This window comes from Protopterus annectens, chromosome 3.part1 (genome assembly GCF_019279795.1).
Source record: "Protopterus annectens isolate FY-2018-M chromosome 3.part1, PAN1.0, whole genome shotgun sequence".
NCBI classification, from domain to species: Eukaryota; Metazoa; Chordata; order Ceratodontiformes; family Protopteridae; genus Protopterus; species Protopterus annectens.
In genome coordinates, this window is record NC_056732.1 from 55,499,063 (window position 1) to 55,520,627 (window position 21,565).

A 21,565-nucleotide genomic window follows, 5' to 3' on the forward strand; every position below is an offset into this window, starting at 1 on the left:
TCTGAAATTGTTTTATGTTGCACATAGTTTTGGTGGAAAAATAACAGTAACTTGGTTTTCTTTGGGTTGAGAAAAGTTGGGCATCATTGAGCCAATTTTCAGTGAAGTTAAAGGGCTTCTGAGTTAAAAGATGCAGGTGATGAAGGAGATAAAATAAGTGTTGAATTGTCAGCCTCTTGTATCAATTATGTTTGTTTAGAGAAGTTGTGAAGATTATTTATAAACATAAAAATGCAACCCCAAAAACAGGGCAACGCTCCAAATAAATCAAGGACAGCTACCACAGCAAGAACTGCCAAAAACGCTCAGGACCAGCAAAAACCATGAAGAATGTAATTTATTATCCACACTACCACCCACAAATCGCTTTTTCACAAAAAGGCATTGTGTTCTTCTTTCTTTTACTAACTTTTCTATACATTCTAATCTACTCTCCAGTCTTAGAATGTGAATGTGTCACATGTAATATGAGCAACATAAACATAAACCAAATTTATTGCAATTACACAACACAATATTGCAAGACAATGGGCGCCACAACCTTTATTAATACAAATGTGCCAACAATGAAATGAATACACAACAACACAATTATTGCCACATATTTCAGCCATTTTACTCTTCACCTTTCTTTTCCCGATCCCTCTTTCATTCTCACCCTTTACTATACACAATCCACAATCCCCCCTGCCCTACAAAAATAATGGGTATGTTGTCATGGAGGAGATGGATATCCACTTAAGTTTATACTACTAAAGAAAAGAGAGGTATTAAGGAAAAAGGTTCTCTCTATATTCTCCCTATTAGAACACACACAGAGCCCATGATGATGGGCAGAGTATGGCCCTAATAAGTTAGCTTGTTCGAAGGTCCTTGCTTCATTAAACTAGTCTTAAAGCATAAAATATATATATAATTAATTTATGTTATTTATTCACTTCACTTTTATAAAACTGTTTTGTGGGTGTTAAGTGCATGCATTATGTATATATTGTTTACTTTAATAGTATAGTAGTGTTATTAGTTGTAATATATGAATTATATTATATATTTAATTAATTGTGTTGATGTATGAAATTTGATTTAAAAGTGGGGATTTGGCTCATTGGCTTGTTTAATCTATGATGTCATTAATTAATTCATTTAAATGTGTTGTGTTGAAGTACAGTTTGATGATGTGCTTTTTGAAAGTGAAAGCGCGGTCGGGGTTGGTGTGGAATAAATTACATTCTTCATGGTTTTTGCTGGTCCTGAGCGCTTTTGGCAGTTGTTGCTGTGGTAGCTGTCCTTGAATCATTTATAAACATATTGAAAAGAAGGGGTCCTAGAATGGATCCTTGTGGTACTCCTACAGGAACAGGTAGAAATGAGGGTGGGTTGTCGGGCTATTAAACTGCTTGTTGTCCACCTGTCAAGTAGCTACTATTATTATTTTTTTACCTGTGTGCAGTATTCGATCATATTTGTGCAGTATTCGATCATATTTGTGCAGTATTCGATCATATTTGTGCAGTATTCGATCATATTTTTATTGCACTTCTTAGTGGTGTTATAATATTCATCTAATGTGTGCTTTAAGTGTATTGTAAGAGTAAAATATAAGCATAATATAATCACAATACTATGCTGCATGTTTCATAAGTCATTACATTTTATTGCTAGTTTTCCATGTAAATATTGGCAGTAATGCACCTGGGTTTAGATTTAATGAACCCCAGCTGGGATCATTCTCATTAAAATTTGATTTGCCACTTGTATCCTAGTATGTGGCACTCTGTTTTAATGGAGGCAGTGGTTTGCAGCATTTCTTATTATCTTGTTTTAGGCCTCTTCTCTACATCTAATTTATGGTTTCAGTTTTAGTAATTTCTTTATTTCTTTTAAGGCTGAGATCATATTTATCTGTCTCTGGTCAAGTACTGAGCATGCTGGCAAAGCTGAAATGAATGTTTGAAATTTTTATTTTTTATTTATGTTTAATTTTGACTTAAACTAGCTTGAAATGCAAATGCCACTTTAGAAGATAACCTCTTGTTTGGCAAAATGTTTTCAGTCACACAAGATATAAGACATTTATTTATATTTTATTAACTTGGCTGGCCCTAGTGGACAAACCCCATTCACAGAGGGGTCCTATGAAGCAGAGTTCCTAAGTATGGACAATACATTTGGTTAGACTGTGAAAACCATTTTATAATTTCCAGCAGTGAGCAGTGGTACAATGCTGAATGTAATCGTTAAATACATAATACAGTTCCAAATGCAGCATATAAATAGTAAATTTCATCCAGCAGTCATCAAGCAAACAACAAAAAATATAACAATGTTCACAGCATAGTAATGGCCAAATTAAGGCTGTATATAGAAAAGGTAATTAGGCACAAGGTTGCTGTTAAATGTTTCAAGTATGCAGAGAAAATGTGTGATAGTACAGCTCTGATCTGGCTGTATGAATTGTATAATGCGCTGCATCTGAAGCTAATAATCTACACATGCAGTCTGAAAGGCAAGAACTGAAATGAAATTATTTTGTATCTCATAAAGTGCTAATCATTGTAATGAGAAGTGTCATAACTATTTCTTAGCACTTTTTAATAATAAATTTTCAGTTGCAAGATATATTTATTCAACCAAAATAATATTCAGTTTTTTAACAGTTAAAGTTTTCGGTAACTAGACTTACTGAAATGTGCAGTGTTAAACGGACTCTGATGAAAGTTTTGTTTTTACAGGTGACCGCTACTGACCCAGACCAAGAAGCTGATCAGAGTGCTGTGAGGTACAGTCTCCATGGACAGGGTTCTAACACTGAGTTTACCATTGATGAGTTAACTGGGATGATCTATGTGCAAAAGAAGCTTGACCGCGAAGAACGCTCTGCCTGGCGTTTCCTTGTTTTAGCTACAGATGAGAATGGAGAAGGACTTACTGGTTTTGCAGATGTCATTGTGGACGTAGTGGATGTTAATGATAATTCTCCCATGTTCCTCTGTGTATCAGATGGCTGCTTCACTGGTTATGTATCAGAAGATTCGCCAGCAGATACTTCAGTCATGGAGATTACTGCAGTCGACCTTGATGACCCCAAAACTGGAAAGAATGCTATCATAACATATCAGATCATCCAGAATGTTCGAAATGAGATTAATCTTAATTTGTTTTCTATCAACCCATCTACTGGAACCATTTATACTGTGCTTGGGTCCTTAGACAGAGAAAGGCAAGAGAAGTATTTGGTGGTAGTGGAAGCCAAAGATGGAGGAGGTCTCACCGGAACAGGAACAGCAACCGTTGTAGTTTTAGACGTCAATGATCATGGCCCAATCTTTGCCCAAGACTTGTTCATTACCTCACTTCCTGAAAATGCAGAAATCAACAGCGAAGTCCTTGCAATATCTGTCAGTGATGCAGATGCAGGCGAGAATGCCATGGTGACCTTCAGCATTGTGGCTGGAGATGAAAACCGCAAATTTTTTATTGAGACAGACAAGACTGGCAGACATGGTTTGATTCGCTTGAAGAAGAAAATTGATTTTGAGAAACCACATGAAAGAAGATTCAATCTGACAATCAAAGCAGAAGATATTGATTTTTCTAGCTTGGCTTACTGCATTGTTGAAGTGGAGGATTGCAATGACCATGCACCAGTCTTTTTTCCCCAGTTTTATGAGTCTTCTGTAGTCCTCGAAGATGTCCCTCTGGGCACTAAGGTCATCCAAGTCACAGCTGTAGATTTAGATTCATCACAAAATGGAATGCTTTCCTATAGTATCGCCCCTGAGTCTGATCCCCAGGGGCAGTTCACAGTGGATAACAGTGGTTGGGTGAAGGTAGCAGGAGCACTTGACCGTGAGTTACTACCAGAACACCACCTAAATGTACTTGCTACTGACATGGGAAGTCCATCACTCACTGGTAGTACTGCTGTTCTTGTTATTCTGCAAGACATAAATGACAATGGCCCAGAGTTCGAGATGCAGTATAGTCCAATTGTTTGGGAAAATACTAATGCTCCTCAGCTGGTTTGGATCAATGAAACCTCATCACTGATGTATGCGAAGGACAGAGACACCACAGCAAATGGCCCACCCTTCTCTTTCCAGATGTTGCTTGATGCCGAACATAATGCTAATTTTGTGTTGACGGATTTTGGAAATGGAAGTGCTTCACTCACTGCTCTTCATGTTTTTGATAGGGAGGAGCATAAATTTTTTCACTTGTCTGTCATCATTACTGACAGTGGGGATCCTCCCATGACATCCACTTGCACCCTAACTGTCAGTGTAGGAGATAAGAATGACCACCCGCATTCATCAGGCCACACAGAATTCATTGTCTACAGCTACAAAGGTAATTCACTTATAGTTTTATTTAACATTCAAAGTTTTTGATCCAAATTCTGCAGCACTATTTTGTCTCACAACACTTTTGCTTCTGTTGACAAGATGAATACGTTTTTACCAGACCCTTTCCCAGAAAACAGTCTGTTCACTGCAGCGAAGGAAGGCTATAAATACAGAGTGCATCACTCTGTAATTTCCATTCTTCTAATCCATCTGTTGACCTTTAGGTCTCCAGCACCCAAATAATTGCCCATTTACCTATTTGCTGTCCCCACTGTTGTTGGCTACTAGGCAGCAAGTTCTAGGAATTGTCACACTGTGACATAACTTAGTTTTAATTTGACCTCCCCAGCTCTTGTTTTACCCCCTCCCCAATACAGACAAACAGTTATATCAGCGAGATTTACAGACATATGCTTCCACTCACTCTATTTGTTCTACCTATTAATAAGCACCCCCCCAACAGTTGCTGCCTATGCGGTTCTGTCTGACCTCTAGCTTCTGCCGTGGGAGTTGATTGACAATGATAAAACTTCAGCCTCCCCATCAGATCCTGTTACAGTTAGGCTACTGCATGAATATGGCTTACTGTTGTCATCATAGGGGCAAGTTTTACTGTTCTTATTTGCTAAATTACCCATTTGAAGACTGGTGCCCACGTTATGATAGGTACCTGTACAGTTTTATTAAAGGTGTTTCACCTGACAAACAGGAAGCACCTGTAATGCGTTTATTTATTTACATTTGTTTACCAGGATAGTCTGACTGGGTCAGCAAAAAGCAAACCCCTTTTCAAAGGAGGCCTGTGTAGAAAAGCTTTATACATCAATTATGTCTAACTAATTGTGCTTTATTGATGCTTTATACATCAATTATGTCTAACTAACTTATGTCTAATTGTATAACTACAACTCTTGCTTCTCTTACAATACCATACACACTAACCTTCTTTGAACATTTTTCTCTTCCTGAACAACACCACCCCTACCAGCAAACTCTACCAATTTCTTGCATAAACTCCCTCAACCACAGTAACATAACCTCTACCTCTATCTATATATTACAAAAATACCATAGAGCTACCCATGTTACTTACTTCCTTATCAAAAAATCCCCAAACAATTACTACAAAATCCTTAAGTTTGTACAATATCCTCAACAACAGCCCCTATTAGATGGTGATATTCATCCAAACCCTGGCCCCAATACTGATATTCCCAATAACCTACACAACCTAAAATCTCCTGCTATCACTACATTAAATAGACCATCTAACTCCCTCCTGATAGCTCACCTTAACATCCGTAGCATAAACAATAAAATTACCCACCTACATGCACTCTTAGATGTGCACTCATTCGATATTCTCTGTATTACGGAGACATGGCTAAAGCCCTCAACTCTGGACCAGATTACCCCTCCTGGATATAATATCCTGAGATGTGACCATAAAACCAAAAAGGGTGGAGGTGTAGCCATTTTGTATAAATCTGAACTCCAAGTTTCACCCTTCAATGTGCTCCTACCATCGGATACCAATTCAGAAACCCTTACTGCCAAACTTCAAATCAACAACTCCAAATCTATCAATCTAATTTGCACATATCTCCCACCTGGAAATAATATCAATACTCTTGAAAACCTACTCAGTTACCTCTCTACCCACCTACCTCAGGAAACCATTGTATTAGGTGACTTTAATATAGACTGGGCTACCTGCAGTTCCCCTAATCCTACCAATCACATAAATCTTTACGGATTCTCACAAATTATAACCACTCCTCCTAGAATCCATAAGCCAAGCAGTAAGGAAACCACCCTAGACTGGATCCTTATCAACAGCCATCTTGATACTTATAAACCAGGAACCCTTCCTGACAATATCAGTGACCACATGCTAACCTACATTATTAAACAAAGAATCCATAGCCCAACTACTAATAATTTTAAAACCTTCCATTCCAAAAAAATTTTAATCCAGAGAGCTTCCTAAATGAACTGAAAGTATGTGACTGGTCACAAATGTCTCATCTTCAACTTGATGAAGCAGTGACCTACTTTAACACTAGATTCCTTCAAATCCTAGATTACCACGGCCCCTAACGCTCTTCACAAATAAAGACCAAAATTGCCCCCTGGCTCACAAAACAAACTAGGCAAAAGATCCTCCTCAGAAATAAAATTTGGGCCAAATGGAGAGTCTCCAAATGTTCATCAGATCACCTTACTTTAAACAGTTAAGAAATGCCACCAAGAAAGATATTCTCAGAGACAAAAAAGACTATTACCTTCACCTCCAACAAACCCATCAACAAAAACCACAAAAATTCTGCTCAGGCATAAACAAGCTTCTTCAGCCAGGGCACTCTAAAACTCCTGCCTCTTCAGGATTCAACCATAATAACTCTAGCCAGATTCCTGATGTCTTTAATAACTACTTTACTGAAGCCATTCGAACCCTAGCCAATACTTTACCACCTATTACCACTTCCCCATTAAATACCACTAAGACTCCATCTCCAACCTTTCAAATACAACCTGTACCTACATCCCTCATTTGCAACCTCCTTCAAAAACTAAAACCTTGCACCCCTTCTGCTAACTGTCTTCCAGCTGGATACCTGCAAACTGCAGTGAAAGCCATTGCCTATCCCATCTCCATCCTTATAAATAGAACTATTTTAGAAAGCAAAATCCCTGCCATATGAAAAGTATCCCACATCATCTCTCTACATAAAGGTGGGTCATCTACCGAGCTCTCCAACTTTCGGCCTATCGCCTTACTCTCTCCAATAGCTAAAATAATGGAAAAATGCATTCACAGACAACTACTTAACCACCTTCCCCAAAATAATCTACTTGCCAACTGCCAACATGGCTTTAGGCCATTCCATAGCACAACAACTGCCCTGCTATCCTTTTCTGACTCCATAAACAAAAATTGTAACAGTAACACTTTTTCCTCTGCACTATTTATTGACCTTTCAAAAGCCTTTGATATGGTGAACCATAACATACTTATAGACATACTAAAAGCCCAATCACTTGATCCACAAGCATTACAATGGTTTAAGTCCTATCTTTATAACAGACAGCAAGCAGTACTTTGGGATAATAATCTTTCTACATCCCTCCCAGTGAATACTGGAGTACCCCAAGGCTCTGTCTTAGGACCCCTACTCTTTTCATTGGTTATTAACTATCTACATACCAAAATTCCTCAATCCACCTGCATACAATATGCAGATGACTCTACTTTAATTTGTTCAGCCAAGACCATAGCCTCTCTCCAGTCCCTCACCCAAACTGTATTCAACAGTGTTGAAAATTGGTTCATGCAACACTGCCTCCTCCTGAACCCCCAAAAAAAACAAAATTATTGCTCTTTGCTCCTACTCATAAGTCACCTCATCTGCACTTCACAGTAACCTCTAACAATGGAACTAACATATCCCCAGACACTACAACCCATCTACTAGGAGTAACAAGTGAAAACAACCTTAGCTATGATGACCATATTAATTCTACAATAAAGTCTGTCAACAAAATCTAGGCACCCTTTACAGAATCAAACCCTTCCTTTCCCCTTCAGCCAGAATGACTATTGCCCAGACCCACCTTATCTCTACCCTGTTCTATGCTTCTGCAATATATACCAATCTATCTAAAAACAACCTCACCAAACTTCCACCATTTACAATAACATAGCCAGATTTGCCACTGGCACCCCCTTTAGAACTCACCACTGCCTCAACCTCAAACAACTGGGATGGCTAGAACTGCAGAACCAACTGCTTTGTCAACAACTTGTTATCACCAAAAGATCCTTTACCACCCTAATAATACCCCTATCCTCACTAATCTGATTACACCCTTCAAAAATCTTGCAACACTACGCTCAGCTAATAAGCTCCTAGTTTCCACTATTAAATCAAAAAACAAAGCTGGGGACTCACTTTTCTCCAACACAGTAGGTAAAAACTGAACTTTCCACCCTTGCTTCCACTTTTCTTTTTAAAAAACATCTTAAAGAACATCATAAAACGTACCGGCTTTGTCCCTGCTCTAACCCTGACTGATATATCATTCCCCTTCTTGCTCTCTCTATACCTCTCTACTCTACTGTTCTATGTCGCCCATCTGTAATTAATAATTTCCTTCATAGTACAAAAAAATATATGTTTTTCTCTCTGTATTTGATCTTAACGTAAACCTACTAAATGACTCAGTACAATTTTGTTCTGACCAATGTAGCCAATGTACTGTAATTCACTTGACTATTACTATATATTGTATTCTTTGTCACTGCTGATGCTTGGAGCTTTTCTCCCCGGGCCTCTACTGAAAATGGACATATATCCAGTTAGACTAGCCTGGTCAACAAATGTAAAATAAATAAATTATGAAAAAGGCAAAGTACAGCAAAAGAGAATGTTACACTAATTTTCCTAGAAGGATAATATAATACAGCTGGTGATAATATTAACATACTTGAGAACATCCTGTCTCACCTCTCACATACCATCCACAATGAAATAATTATACTGGGAGATGTAAATATTGATTGGCTTACAATACAAGCTCCCAAAACTACTTCCTGTATAAACCTACATGGGTTTGAGCAGCTAATCACAACCTCAACCTACATTAATAAATCTCACCTACCTAGCTCTCTTCTAGACTGGATATTGGTCTCCCACCCTCTGAACTATCATAACTCCCAAACCCTTCCAAATGCACTCAGCGACTACTGCCCTATAACAGTTACCAGACATGCTCCCCACCTTAGCAAACCTAACAAATTTATTATCACCCACTCACTTTCTCATTTCTGTCCTAACTCCTTTATTCACCAACTCTCTAAAATGAACTGGTCTTACCTCACCACTCTTCCTTTAGATGAAGCTGTACACTCTTTCAATTCTACACTCCTAAACATACCCCCCACTCCTCATCTCACAATTAGAATCAAATCTAATACTGCTCCCTGGCTCACTAAATCTACCAGAACACTCATGAAAGACAGGGATAGGATTTGGAAAATGTGGAGTAAAACTAGGACCCCTTCTCTTCTTCACAAATATAAAGAACTCAGAAATAAAATTTAAAAAAAATCATCCATATGACAAAATAAACTTCTACGCCAATCATCCCTCTACTGTTAAATCAGACCCAAAGAACTTCTGGAGCTCTATTAAACAGACTCTTCATCCAGGAAACCCTTCCTCTCCTAACCCATGTCCCAATGTAACACCTGAAGACATAGCCAGCAAATTTTACAATCATTTTATAAACTCAATAACCTCCATAATAAATTCTCCCCCCCCAGAAACAACACTAGCACCCCCACAAACTTTATACCTCTTCCAAACCCTCCTAACTCCTACTCTCTAAAAGCAGTATCAACTAACTATGTAAAGTCATTACTCTCTAAACTTAAACCTTGCTCCCCATCTGTTGACAAGCTACCCTCTAACTTGCTGCAGATTGCCTCTGAACCTCTTGCCTATCCTGTATCCATCTTAATCAACCGATCCATTTCTGAATCCTATGTCCCCACTGTATGGAAGAATTTCTTTACTCTACCCATTCACAAAGGGGGAAACTCCTCAGACATATCCAACTTCAGACCGACTGCCATACTCTCTCCACTCTCAAAAATCCTAGAGAAATGCATTCACAAGTGGGTACTGCATTACCTTCACCAGGAAAACCTTCTCACACTCACGCAGCATGGTTTCCTTCCCAAGCATAGTACAATTGCTGCACTCATATCATTCATCAACATAGTCTCCCTAGCTTGTGATAACAATAAACTTGTCTCATGCCTATTCCTTGACCTTTCTAAAGCCTTTGACACCTGTCTCTCACCCACTCCTTCTAGATAAACTCACTAACTTACATTTCTCTCCCCCTACTATCTCCCGGTTCTCCAGCTATCTCTCTACCCGCCAGCAATCAGTTAAATGGCTCTTTGCACTATCCTCCCCTCTCACTGTACAAATGGGAGTCCCCCAAGGGTCCATACTTGGACCACTACTCTAATGTTTTCACCAGCTTGCTCTACTCCTCTTGTCCCCAGTCATCTCTTGTGCAATATGCTGATGACTCAACTGTTATAACCATTGCTGACAACCCAAATGACCTCCACTCAACTACCCAGGCATCCTTCCACACCAATGAGACTTGGATTAGTGATAAACTAATACTTAATCCAAAACAAACTAAGCTCCTACTCTTCCTCCCTAAAAACATCACCACACTCAAAAGTACATTTACCATCTTATCCTGCAACAACACTATCATCTCAGCTGAATCTAGTACTAAATTGCTAGGTGTTACAATAGATGATCAGCTTAAGTTTGATCTCCATATTACTAACTCGGTAAAAAGAACTCATCAGCAACTCGGACACCTTTTCTGTAGCAAGAAATACTTAACTAACACTGCCCGAATAACTCTCTCCCAGGCTTTATTACTCCCAACACTCCTGTAAAGCTGCCACATATTCACAAACCTAAATTCTGCACTTATTTCCAAGCTTGAAACTACCTATAATAAGATCACCAGATTTGCAGCTAACCAAACCTGCAAGTCACACCACTGCTTAGCACTACAGCAACTAGACTGGCTAGAATTCCCTCACCTGCTCCAACTATACCAACTACAAATCATCCACTCTATCCTCTGTCTACCTTCCTTCTGCCCCAGCCTCTCCACTATCATATCCACATATTCCCCTGCTAGGATGCTACGCAGCTCAAATCAAGAATTATTAGACATCTACAAACCCAAAACCAAAATAGGCTGCCTTCTCTATAACTGTAACCCAGCTACATCCTGGAACCAACTCCCCTTGGAAATAAAATACCTCCAGCATAGCAAAAGTTACAAATTAGCCACAAGGAAATACCTAAAAACAAAGTGGTTTTGCGACTGTAGCCAAACACCCTGAAACCACCATCCTTTCACCTATTTCACCACCTCACTCTTAATGTATCTCTTAACACTATTCCCCTGCTTCTTCTACATCTTCCCTTCCTCTATCTCCAACCACTGTTAATTCTTACAGTCTCAAAACAACCTACATGTCTAGTCTGTCTCCTATACTCTACCTCCCCTACATCTCCTACTAGCCCCCCTACATCTCCTACTAGCCCCCCTACATCTCCTACTAGCCATTCTTACTTTCCTTTCTTGTTTCCAGACTCCTATACAACTAGATCCGACCCACTTTAAATAAGCATCTGCCTAACTATTAACTCATTTTGCTCTAAGCAGCTTAAATAATATTGTAACTAGTCAAATTTTCTTCTGCTAATTGTTTAAAACCTTGTTTGTAACAACTGACGTACTTGTCTGCCAATTGTTAATACTCTGTATAAGTGAATTGCCTGAGGAGCTTTTTTCTCTCCAGGTCTCTGCTTGTAAGATCCTATAGCTGATTGTTACTACTATGTTACTAAAATTTAATAAAGTGTTTTCTAGTCCTGAGGAGCTTTTCTCCAGGGGTCTCTGCTGAAAATGAGCCAAAAGCTCAGCCAGACTAACCTGGTTAACAAATGTAAAATAAATAAATGAATAAATACTGAGTAAGCTTATTAACAAATAGTAGCAAAAGCAGAACATAGCACTACAAATTTACAGTTGCATTGATTATTTTTTTTTTACAATTACATAGATAAAACAGACTCGGGGTGCAGAAATTAAAATCAGTCACATATACAGTTGCATATCACAGCAGTGATAGCAGTTGTAAGGGAGTACAGAGCATAAATAGGGGTAGTGCAGGTGAGTTCTCAGGTAACAGCCAGGTAGACTGTGTACAGAGTAGGTAAGCAGGGAAGAGTCTAGGTCTAAAGGAGTTAAAGTACGTGGAGAGAAAAGGAGTAAAACATTTTGAACGTGGCATGTAGCGTTCATTAAGTGGTATTATAGTAAAATGCAAATTAATACACTCAAAATCAGATCAATCTAATTTTCTTTTTCTAATTACAACAATACTGATTTTTTTTTGAATGGCACAGGTCAATGCCTGATAAATGCAGCCATTTTGACAGGTGTCATGTTTATTGAAAAGCTTCGGCCTATACTCTTCGTGCACTAAAAGACACGTAGGCTTTCTGGCCTGCATATCAGTCACCATATGAGTTTTGTGGTAAATATAATTTCTTAAAGATCAGCAAAGAATGTTCTAAACACAGGAGCTCCTCTGAGTGTCATGTTATCCTGTAATCTATCCTTATCTTAACTATTTCCCATTTTTGTACATTATCGTTCATGCTGCAGTTTGAGCGAGCACAGCCATGTTTATGGGACTCATGTGGTGCACTTTGTTTTCAGGGGTTTATCCATGTGCTGAAGTCACAGTTGGGGTGCATGCTGGCACTAGCAGTGACTCCTTTCACACCAGATTTGAAGTAGAACTACCAAGGCTATATGTATTTTATCAGTTAATGAAAGGGGGTCAGTATTTGCACACTGAGCTGTATAATATTCAGAATAGCAGATTGGCATTATCCAGCTGTAGAAATCAAATAAACTGAAGGTTCTTAAGGACTGCTTGGCCCACCTGCTGTAATAGTTTTCCTATCAACGAGCTAAAATGTCTTATGTAGTTAACCTGCAGCCCCCCCCCCCACATAATTCATTCCTGCTATCCCATCGCAACGTCTACCTACTGCTCCCCTCCAACCTACCAAGTGAGCTGGGGCCAGCGGGAATCTTAAGGGCATCCTGGGGGGTGCCGATGACTGCTTCTACTGCAGCTGGAAGAGGAGGTATTATGACCTACCTTTATTTCCCCAACCCCATCCCTGAGTTCATCAACAACATATGAGAACTACTACCCTCTGTAAACCATGCTTCCCCTCAGGGATCATCTTCAACAAACCCACACACCCCCACCTCGAGATAGGTCCTGCCCACTCCTCCCTGCCAGCACCTCAGGTGCTTGAGCCACTAATTGATTCCTGGTTGCCTGAGTTGTAGTTAGGGCTTTATCCCTCTACTCCACTGCACTGGCAACCCCCAGTCTTGTTTACCCTTTGTTTCCAACTAGCACTTCCTTCTGCATTTCTGAATGTGTTCATTGGCTTTAGGAAGCCTGTTGAATAAACCTTTCATCCTCTCAATGACAAATGTTTCCTCACATTGCTCCTCAGCCATCCCTTTCTGTGTTTAAAAGTTGCAGTTTCATTCCTTCACATCTGTTTCCTCACAAGATTGTACATTCTTGGATTGTGTTAATTCCTTGACATAGTCGAATGTTACAGTCATAATCTTAGTCACTTGTCTTGCGGGAAACATTAATACTTTTCATTTTGAAGATGAGAGCAGCTAACTGTATGCGTAACCCAGCATGTGCCAGGTATCTCACTTTACCATATGATAAATCCTTTTGCATCTCCTTCCATATGGCAGCACACTGCAGTGGTTAAGGCTTCTTGTTTATTGCCTCAGGGACACAATTGCCTCCGATGGTCATTCTATGTGTAAAAATGGTTGGCAGTCTTTCCTCTTTATGCTTCCTTACCAGACCACACACCTTTTTTGTACCACATACTATTAAAGTGACGTCTCACTCATTTCATTACTGTTTTATCTTTGTCCATCATTCTCTCCATGTGAATTCAGTTGTTTTAATTCATCATTTCTTTCTTGGCTGTAGGCTGAGCTGCTACATCATAAATCTTTTACATCTTTCTGAAGAGTCCCCAAAATTTCAACATTATGTTTCAGCGAAAGAAAATAGAAAAAAACACACATTGTGTTTCAGCCAGTCATATGAGATGCAGCGTTTCTGCACATTCACTGCAACCTTTATCAGGCTGTTTTGTCCACAGATTGGTTATGTATATGTTACCTATTTCTATAACTCTGCATATGTTGCTATATTATATTATCTATCTGGGTCTCTTATGAAAGTGGGCACTGCTACCCTGTAGGGCCAATCCAGGTAACAAAATGTAAAGAAATAAAGACACAAAAAAATGAAACAAACAAACGAAACAAATAACAGAATTTTAGAAAGAAGCCGTATGCATCCGTACCTGCACCAACATTTTGTTGAGAACCACAGGATGAATTTCCACATGGAATACCAGGAGTAATGTCAGAAAGTGAGGGAGAGCGTATGGAGAGAACTAGCAGGAAATGTTGCCTGTCTAAAAGGCAGTAAGCTTGACTTAGTTGTTTGAACCATTGTACATATATGCTATAAATGTGCAAACACAGAAGTCTGTAATGCAGGTGAAATAGATCAGGGACATGTAGCAATCCATAACAGAAGTTAATGGAGTTGTTGTGTCTTTCGGCTTTTCCCGGTTAGGGGTCGCCACAGTGTAACTCCGGTCCTCTAATGATTGGCAGTTGATTTTTACGTGCCGAGTTGCCAGCCCTGATGCACAACCTTCAACGAAGGTATGCCCATTTACGCATGTCTTCACACAGAAGACGCTCTAGCTGAGAGTCAAACCGGTCAGCGTCTTACTGTGAGGTGACAACGCTACCGCAGCACCACCACCGTGAATAACAGAAGTTAATGGAGTGTGCTTATTTATTTATGCTTTGATAATGAGACAGGTGTAATAAGCATTGGGTGCAGGTGCATAAGCAGTTCACCCAAATAAAATGTTGAAAACTAAGCCTGTTTTGAGATCTGCAGTGATATTCTGTTACCAGTATGATCACCTATTGTCAGTTTTGCCTGGAGTTGGCAGTCTGAAGGAGTATATCATCAAATGGAATAGGAAACCTGTTGATCTTATACGCAATTTTTTTACTTTTCATGGCAAAAGTTCTGATGAAGGGAAATTAGAGTTGTTATGAATTGTTGCTTAGTACACTTTGAGGTTATATATCACAGAAATACCTGACGTGAGCAGTGTTAGTGCAAGTTCCCCGGGCCTCCACTATAGATGGGTATTATCCTGTCAGATAAATAAGTGCCTCAGTAGGTCTCACACTTCCATTTATGGTGGAACCTCAGCAAACAATAAGTGCTCGGTTCATATGCCAGTATTCACATTGCAGTATACTGGGGGGGGGGGGGGTTAAGTGCTGCTGTCTTGGAATGCAGTCAGTCGGAAGAAGCATTAATCTGTAGTCCCATGTGTCTCTTTCTGTGGTATTTTATGTGAATGTTGTAGCCCCTGCCAAAAATACAAAAATCACTGCATATAAAATGCATCATTCAGCTAAAATAAATGTGAAGTTCCTTTCTGAAGACTGGAAATACTGCCTGGGATGGGCATTATACGGAAATAACAGACCTCCCAGGACCCTTACTATACCTAAACAATCTGTTATTTCCCTAGTATTATCATTTGTGTAAGAATAGAATGTAAATGCGTTAACTATAGTTTTGAACTTTTTCTGTGTGCTTCACTCATGTCTGCTCCTTATTTCTGCTATCCTATTAGCCTGCCTGTTCCACCCCAGTGATCACTTGCCTGTCAGAGTATAGTGTGTCTGAAGCATCAAATAGCTTGAGTTATCAGCTGTATACATTCCTGTTGTATATCTGAAGGGTTTTCACACAATGCTCCACTACAGATGTCCACTTATATCAACCCTGCTGTAACACATAACATGCCTTCCTTCTGGAACAGTAGAACTAACCACCTACTCAATCGTACTCTCCTCAAATGGCTCCCTGGTGGTATAAACACTTCTGCCGTTATGTCAGTGGATAAGTTCTAAGTAGGTTTTCTCTAATGACACCATTGGAAGCCATTCCCTTTGCAGAACTTTGTTCTTTGTTAGAGGAAACTCCTCAGCCTGCCTTTAAGCCAGGTATAATCTATGAACTGTGCAGTCTGTCTGAGACAGCAGTTTTGAAGTGTAATTTTGTCAAGTTAAATACATATTTTAGTTTGCCTGTAGCTTTTAAAGACCTTGAGTCATTATTTTTACAAACCACAAGTTGTGTAGTTCTCCTAAAGTAGTTTTATAATCTGTCCCAAAAAGCTATAGCCTTTGCATTGCATTTCCCCAAGGATGTCCTTTACTTCACATCCTAGATGCATACAGGATGATAGAATATCATATTTTGAACCCAAATGCATCACAGTAATAAAGGAAGCTTTTTTTTTTCAGTTGTAACAAACCTATTGCTCTTATATCTAAGCACTGTCCGTCTGTCTGAATTGTTGTTCATCTGTTTTTTTCTGTTACAAGATCCCACTATGATATCTTAACAGCTGCTAAACCAGTAATATCAGCACTTTATCCTTTTTTTAGATGCCATTTGTGGACTTTTTATTGCAAAATGAGCCTGGATTATTAAATATCATTTAATTCTTGTGTGCTTTTGGTACAAGTCTATAATTTAGCTAGTTTCCCTTCACAGCTGTCTCTTCTAAAGTTTTTCGCTCCTTAATCTTCTTCCACGAATGGTACTAGGAGTCAGTTCTCTTGCGGTTTCTTGCTGCCTTGTTTTTTTTTTTTTTATTTATGGTGGCAAAACCACCAAAGTACATCAGCAGAGTAGATAAGAGTATAGTTGGGCTGCTCTTTCCTCGCAGAAGGTAACTCCTTCCTCTCTCCTTACATTCATGTCCTTTCTTTCAGCATTTTCTTAGTTTTCTTTCCATTGTTCTCCAGTGATTTATTCATTTATCATTTGTTGACTGGCTTAGTCTCACTAGGCTAGTGCACTGTTTTCAAGGGTGACCCAATGTGGTATTTATATATTAGTTTTCGAATACTTATGGATGGAAAAAAAGTCCGCGACCGGACCTTTTTCCATTAGTATAACGATGATACAACGGGCACGCTGGCCAATCAGCGTGCACGTTTTGGGGGGATCATGGTATAATAGTGGATATTTCGACAGGGCATCAGGGAACTTCCCCTACTGTTTTCAGTAGGTGCCGGGAGATCTTTTGCATCCACCTGAGGTAACACCAACTCAAGTAGATGGGGCCTTGTTTTAACAGCTCATCTGAAGGAAGACACATCCAGGAGTGCAGCCACCCCCCCCCCATTCTGTACTGTAGTATCAGCAATCCATCTACCTGATGTGGGAGTAGAACCCACAGCCTTCTGCATCAAAGGCAAGTGTACTACACTCTTCTGTACTGACACTGTGTGATCTCCACTGAAAGTTAAAGTGGGCATGGTTACCACCTATGAGTGCTGTTAGCAATTGTTAAGAGGCAGCTAATAACTTTTTCATAAGGCCCTACTGGCCAAATTCTGTCAAGATGCATGTTTTAAGAATCATTTCATGGCAAGATCCCCTGTTGTAGTAGGTTCACAGTGCGTGTACACCATAAGTGAGTAAAATTTATTTCATACCCTATTCTGCAGTGCGACATAAGACATGATTCTTAAAAGGTATTTGTAAGTTTGTTTTCATATAATGTGTAGTCAGTCTATAGGAAACTGAAAAATATCTTGTGGTTTCTGACTTGGGTGCTTGCCTGCTGTCAGTTGACTTGTTTTTGCATTCAGGTTTGAGTTTGTGATTTGTTGATGTTTTGTTAGGCATTTTACCTACGACTGTTCTGGGAAAGGTTCACGCACCGGATCGTGATGAATGGGATGAGAAGAAATATCACATTGTGGGGAAATTGTCAAGGTGATTTTTTATTTACTTATATGTGTATGTATGTCTTTGTAACATGATAGGAACACTAGCTTCAGGGAGACAGTTGTATAACTGCAGTTACAATATTGATCAAGTGGCAATATTTACAAGAGATACACAGCATGTAAATAATGTGAGCGGTAAAGAAGACACTTCTGGTGTTTCAGTAACATGGCCCTAAACATTATGATACCAGGTTCTGTAATGTACAGAACAGAATACTCTCCATTTTGCTATATTATCTAAAAGTGTACTTAGACATTATTTGCATGCTGTGTTACAAAGCTGCTGATATGTTATATTACAGTGTTACTGTATATAAAAAGGCCTTGATTAGTCAATGTCTGAAAAAGATCCTGCATACCATGACCTTGTTTCTTCACAAAAGTCTCCTTTTGTATTTTAATGTACTTTATTAAGACAGTAATGAACAAATATATATCAAATAATAGTCATAAACAATACAGCAAACTAGAATCCAAACTAGAATCCAATAAGGATAAAGTAACTGGCTGTTTATTTGTAAATGTGATTGAGTACCCTACATAGATGTATTTTTACATTTATTCCTTCATGACTTTACAGTGGATGGTCCACAAATTGGATACTTGAAAGTTCAAGGATAGCTTTTAGTGCAGATGCTTAGGAAAGAGATGCAATTTTTTTTCGTGCTGCCTTCATAGGAAGTACAAGACTTTCTTTTCTGTGATGTTTATGGAGTTCTTCCAGTGAGATGCTGTGAATATCACTGAAACATCAAAAGTATCTCATCTTTGATTATAGCTGCAATATCTTGGGGAAGCTGTAAGAGTTGGAAATCAAAAGAATGTTTATGTGATATGCTATAATGGATTTAATTGTATCAGCGACTGAAGTAATAATGGATGAAGAAGTCAATAGTCCCAGAATTTGTGACATAAATCTGTGGTACTCACATAATTTGTGAAATAAATGTGTAAGTGCAAATTTACAAAGATTGTAGCTGAGAAACATATCAAATCCTTTTCATGAACACCTCTGTGGAGTTCAGCAGGTGTCAGGTAGACATTTATTGGAAGAACTACAGATGAGATGAATCTAAATTAGGGATCTTTTTAGTAACATATGACTTAATTTATTACCGGTTTCCAAACTGTCTTCTAGTTTGATGGCCTCATGTTGCCAAAATCTAGTCTTCATCCTTTTTTTCAGAGCATGAACAATGTCTTACATGTTTGTGAAGATTTGACCTCATGGCCTTTATACACCCTGCTTAGAATAAATCCGGTTTTGTGTTTTAGTCCTGTACATTGTCATCTGAATGTAAATTCCTTAACTTGGGAGTACTGCAGAAGTCAGTTTTTTTCCTAGATCAGTCCCTTGATAGCTCATCAAAGACTTTCATTATTGTGCTCCTGCCTTCTTTGCCTCTACTGGGCCATGAACTGATTCATGGGTATTCAAGACCACTGAGCTCTCCCAAGCATTTCTGACACCCCCAGTTCCAGAGTTATCTCCAAAAAAAGAAAGCTTCATCAGTGCAATAAAGCCCTCATTTTCACAGCCTCACAGGGCTGTCAGTAGCTCACTGATTCTCTTGAGTTTGCCCAAGCTTGGAGAGCTGTTATCATGGATGGGTACATTTATAGATGTGGCCACTAAAATCATGTTTCAAGAGTTATAAGGATCTTTCCCAGAAACAGATATGCTTGTGGTCTCTGCAGGGCACTTGGAACAGACTCAGAGGGGCCATAGAGACAGTTCCCTTTTTGGAGAAAGGCAAAGGGTTCCATTAACACCTATTTGTTGGTCTGAATGAATTAAGATATCTTTATCTCATCCTGGGCCTCATTGACTTCACTGAGAACATCTTGAGTTAGATTACACATATGACTGCGTAAATAGCCTACCCCTGCTGCCTCAGGTGAATTATACGGTAATGCTAATCATGACAGATGCCTTTTGGCTCACCTCTGTCATTCTGAGATGCACAGAGGAGGTTATGTTAGCTTCCAGTGAGTGGACTTCAATTTCAGAGTAACCTGTTTGGTGTCTCCTCTGCTTTCTGAATTATTTCCAGGGTGCTAGACATTGTGGTGTAAATGTGTATGTGAAAGAGCTTATTGTACTCCCCTACCAGGATGACTTGCTCATTGTGGACTTGTCAAGAGGGGAATAACCCCCCCTGCATCCCCATCACCCCCTGCTAATCATACACACTAACTCAGAGTTTATACAATCTCATGGGAAGGGGCGTATTTCCCAACCCTAAAAATTGTGCAGTTTCACACACCTGCCGATCATCTGTTTACTCAATCAAATGTATTTATTATGTATTTATTTTACAGTTGCTGACTGGGATAGTCCAACTGGATACATGTCCATTTTCAGCAGAGACCTGGGGAAAAAAGCTCCAAGATAATAATTCACATTGAACATTTAGTAAATGCTATTTTCAAGCAGATTACAGTCATAAGCAATACCAGCATTTAGCACATATAGTACTAACTTATTATAAAACACTTTACAAAAACATAAAGTTATTTTCAAAGTTAAACATATATAACATTACATTCAGGTTTAAGACACACACTGAACAGCAGTTATACAACTGACCCTTCCTAAAATGGAGTGGTAGAAAAAAGTTAGAAGTAGTTGAAGGTAAGGCACCTAAGAAATAGAGAGGTTACTAGTCGGGGTTAGTGCAAGGACTGGATAACCAGAGTTTTGAAGTATTTCTTGAGTTTGTTTCTAAATTGAGTTATTGAGGGTTCTAGGGTCAAGTCAACTGTGAGTCTCTTCCGTATTTTTCCAAGAGAGTTGGCAAACAGAGAGTCCCCAGCTGAGTAGTTGGATTTGTATATTTGAACTAGGAGTCTAGTGGATGATCGCAGTGGCCAGGCGTTGGTGTAGGGGCTGATAATATTTTTTAGTGCAGGTGTATTTTCTAGTTGGTAAAGGACTTTATGTGCCACTACTAGCTGGTTGAACTGCAGTAGGCTAGGCAGTTCAAGCCATCCTAGGCAATTTAGTTTGTGACAGTGGTGAGTCTGGTAGGCTGTGCCAGTAGCAAATCTGACAATGTGGTTATAGCATGATGATAGTTTATTAAGATCTGTTTTGTTTTAGTTGGAGAATGGAGGTGAGGCATAGGGAAGAGTTGATAGCAGATGGGAACGGGCAATTGCAGTTTTAGCATGTGGGGTAAGGAAAGGTTTGATTCTGTAAAGAGAGCCAAGTTTTTGTTTCAATAGTTTGATTGATATGCACATCAAACTTTAGGTTGTTATCAGCCATGACACCCAGTTGTTTAGTTTGGGCTTCTGGGGAGATGATAGTGCCATTGTTAGCAGTTATGTTGAAGGATGGCAGGGGGTTCCTGCATGTGGGGGAAAAGAGGAGCAACTTAGTTTTGTTGGGGTTTAGGATTAGATGTTAATTGGAGATCCATTTATATATAGATTATATATATATTTATATTTGTATATTTATATATATGGGTCTACTTCAAAGGATCAAAATTTCAGAACATCAAATCACTGGTCTGTGAAGACCAGAAGACTGAAGTTTTGAAATATCGAACCTTGTGAATGGAGATCACCATACAGTGTGGAACGGGAACTTTACCGTTCTCTTCACTGTAGTGCAG

The 21,565-nt window shown here is 39.1% G+C and overlaps 1 protein-coding gene across 1 annotated transcript in view; it reads left to right on the forward strand.

Annotated features, from left to right (window-relative positions):
- Window positions 1–21,565, forward strand: part of LOC122797630 (neural-cadherin-like) — a 796,015-nt gene that overhangs the window by 448,598 nt on the left and 325,852 nt on the right. Inside the window, exons 18-19 of the mRNA XM_044066174.1 lie at window positions 2,733–4,350; window positions 17,835–17,928. Of these exons, the coding sequence (XP_043922109.1) occupies window positions 2,733–4,350; window positions 17,835–17,928 (1,712 nt within the window). The remainder of the gene's footprint in view (window positions 1–2,732; window positions 4,351–17,834; window positions 17,929–21,565) is intronic.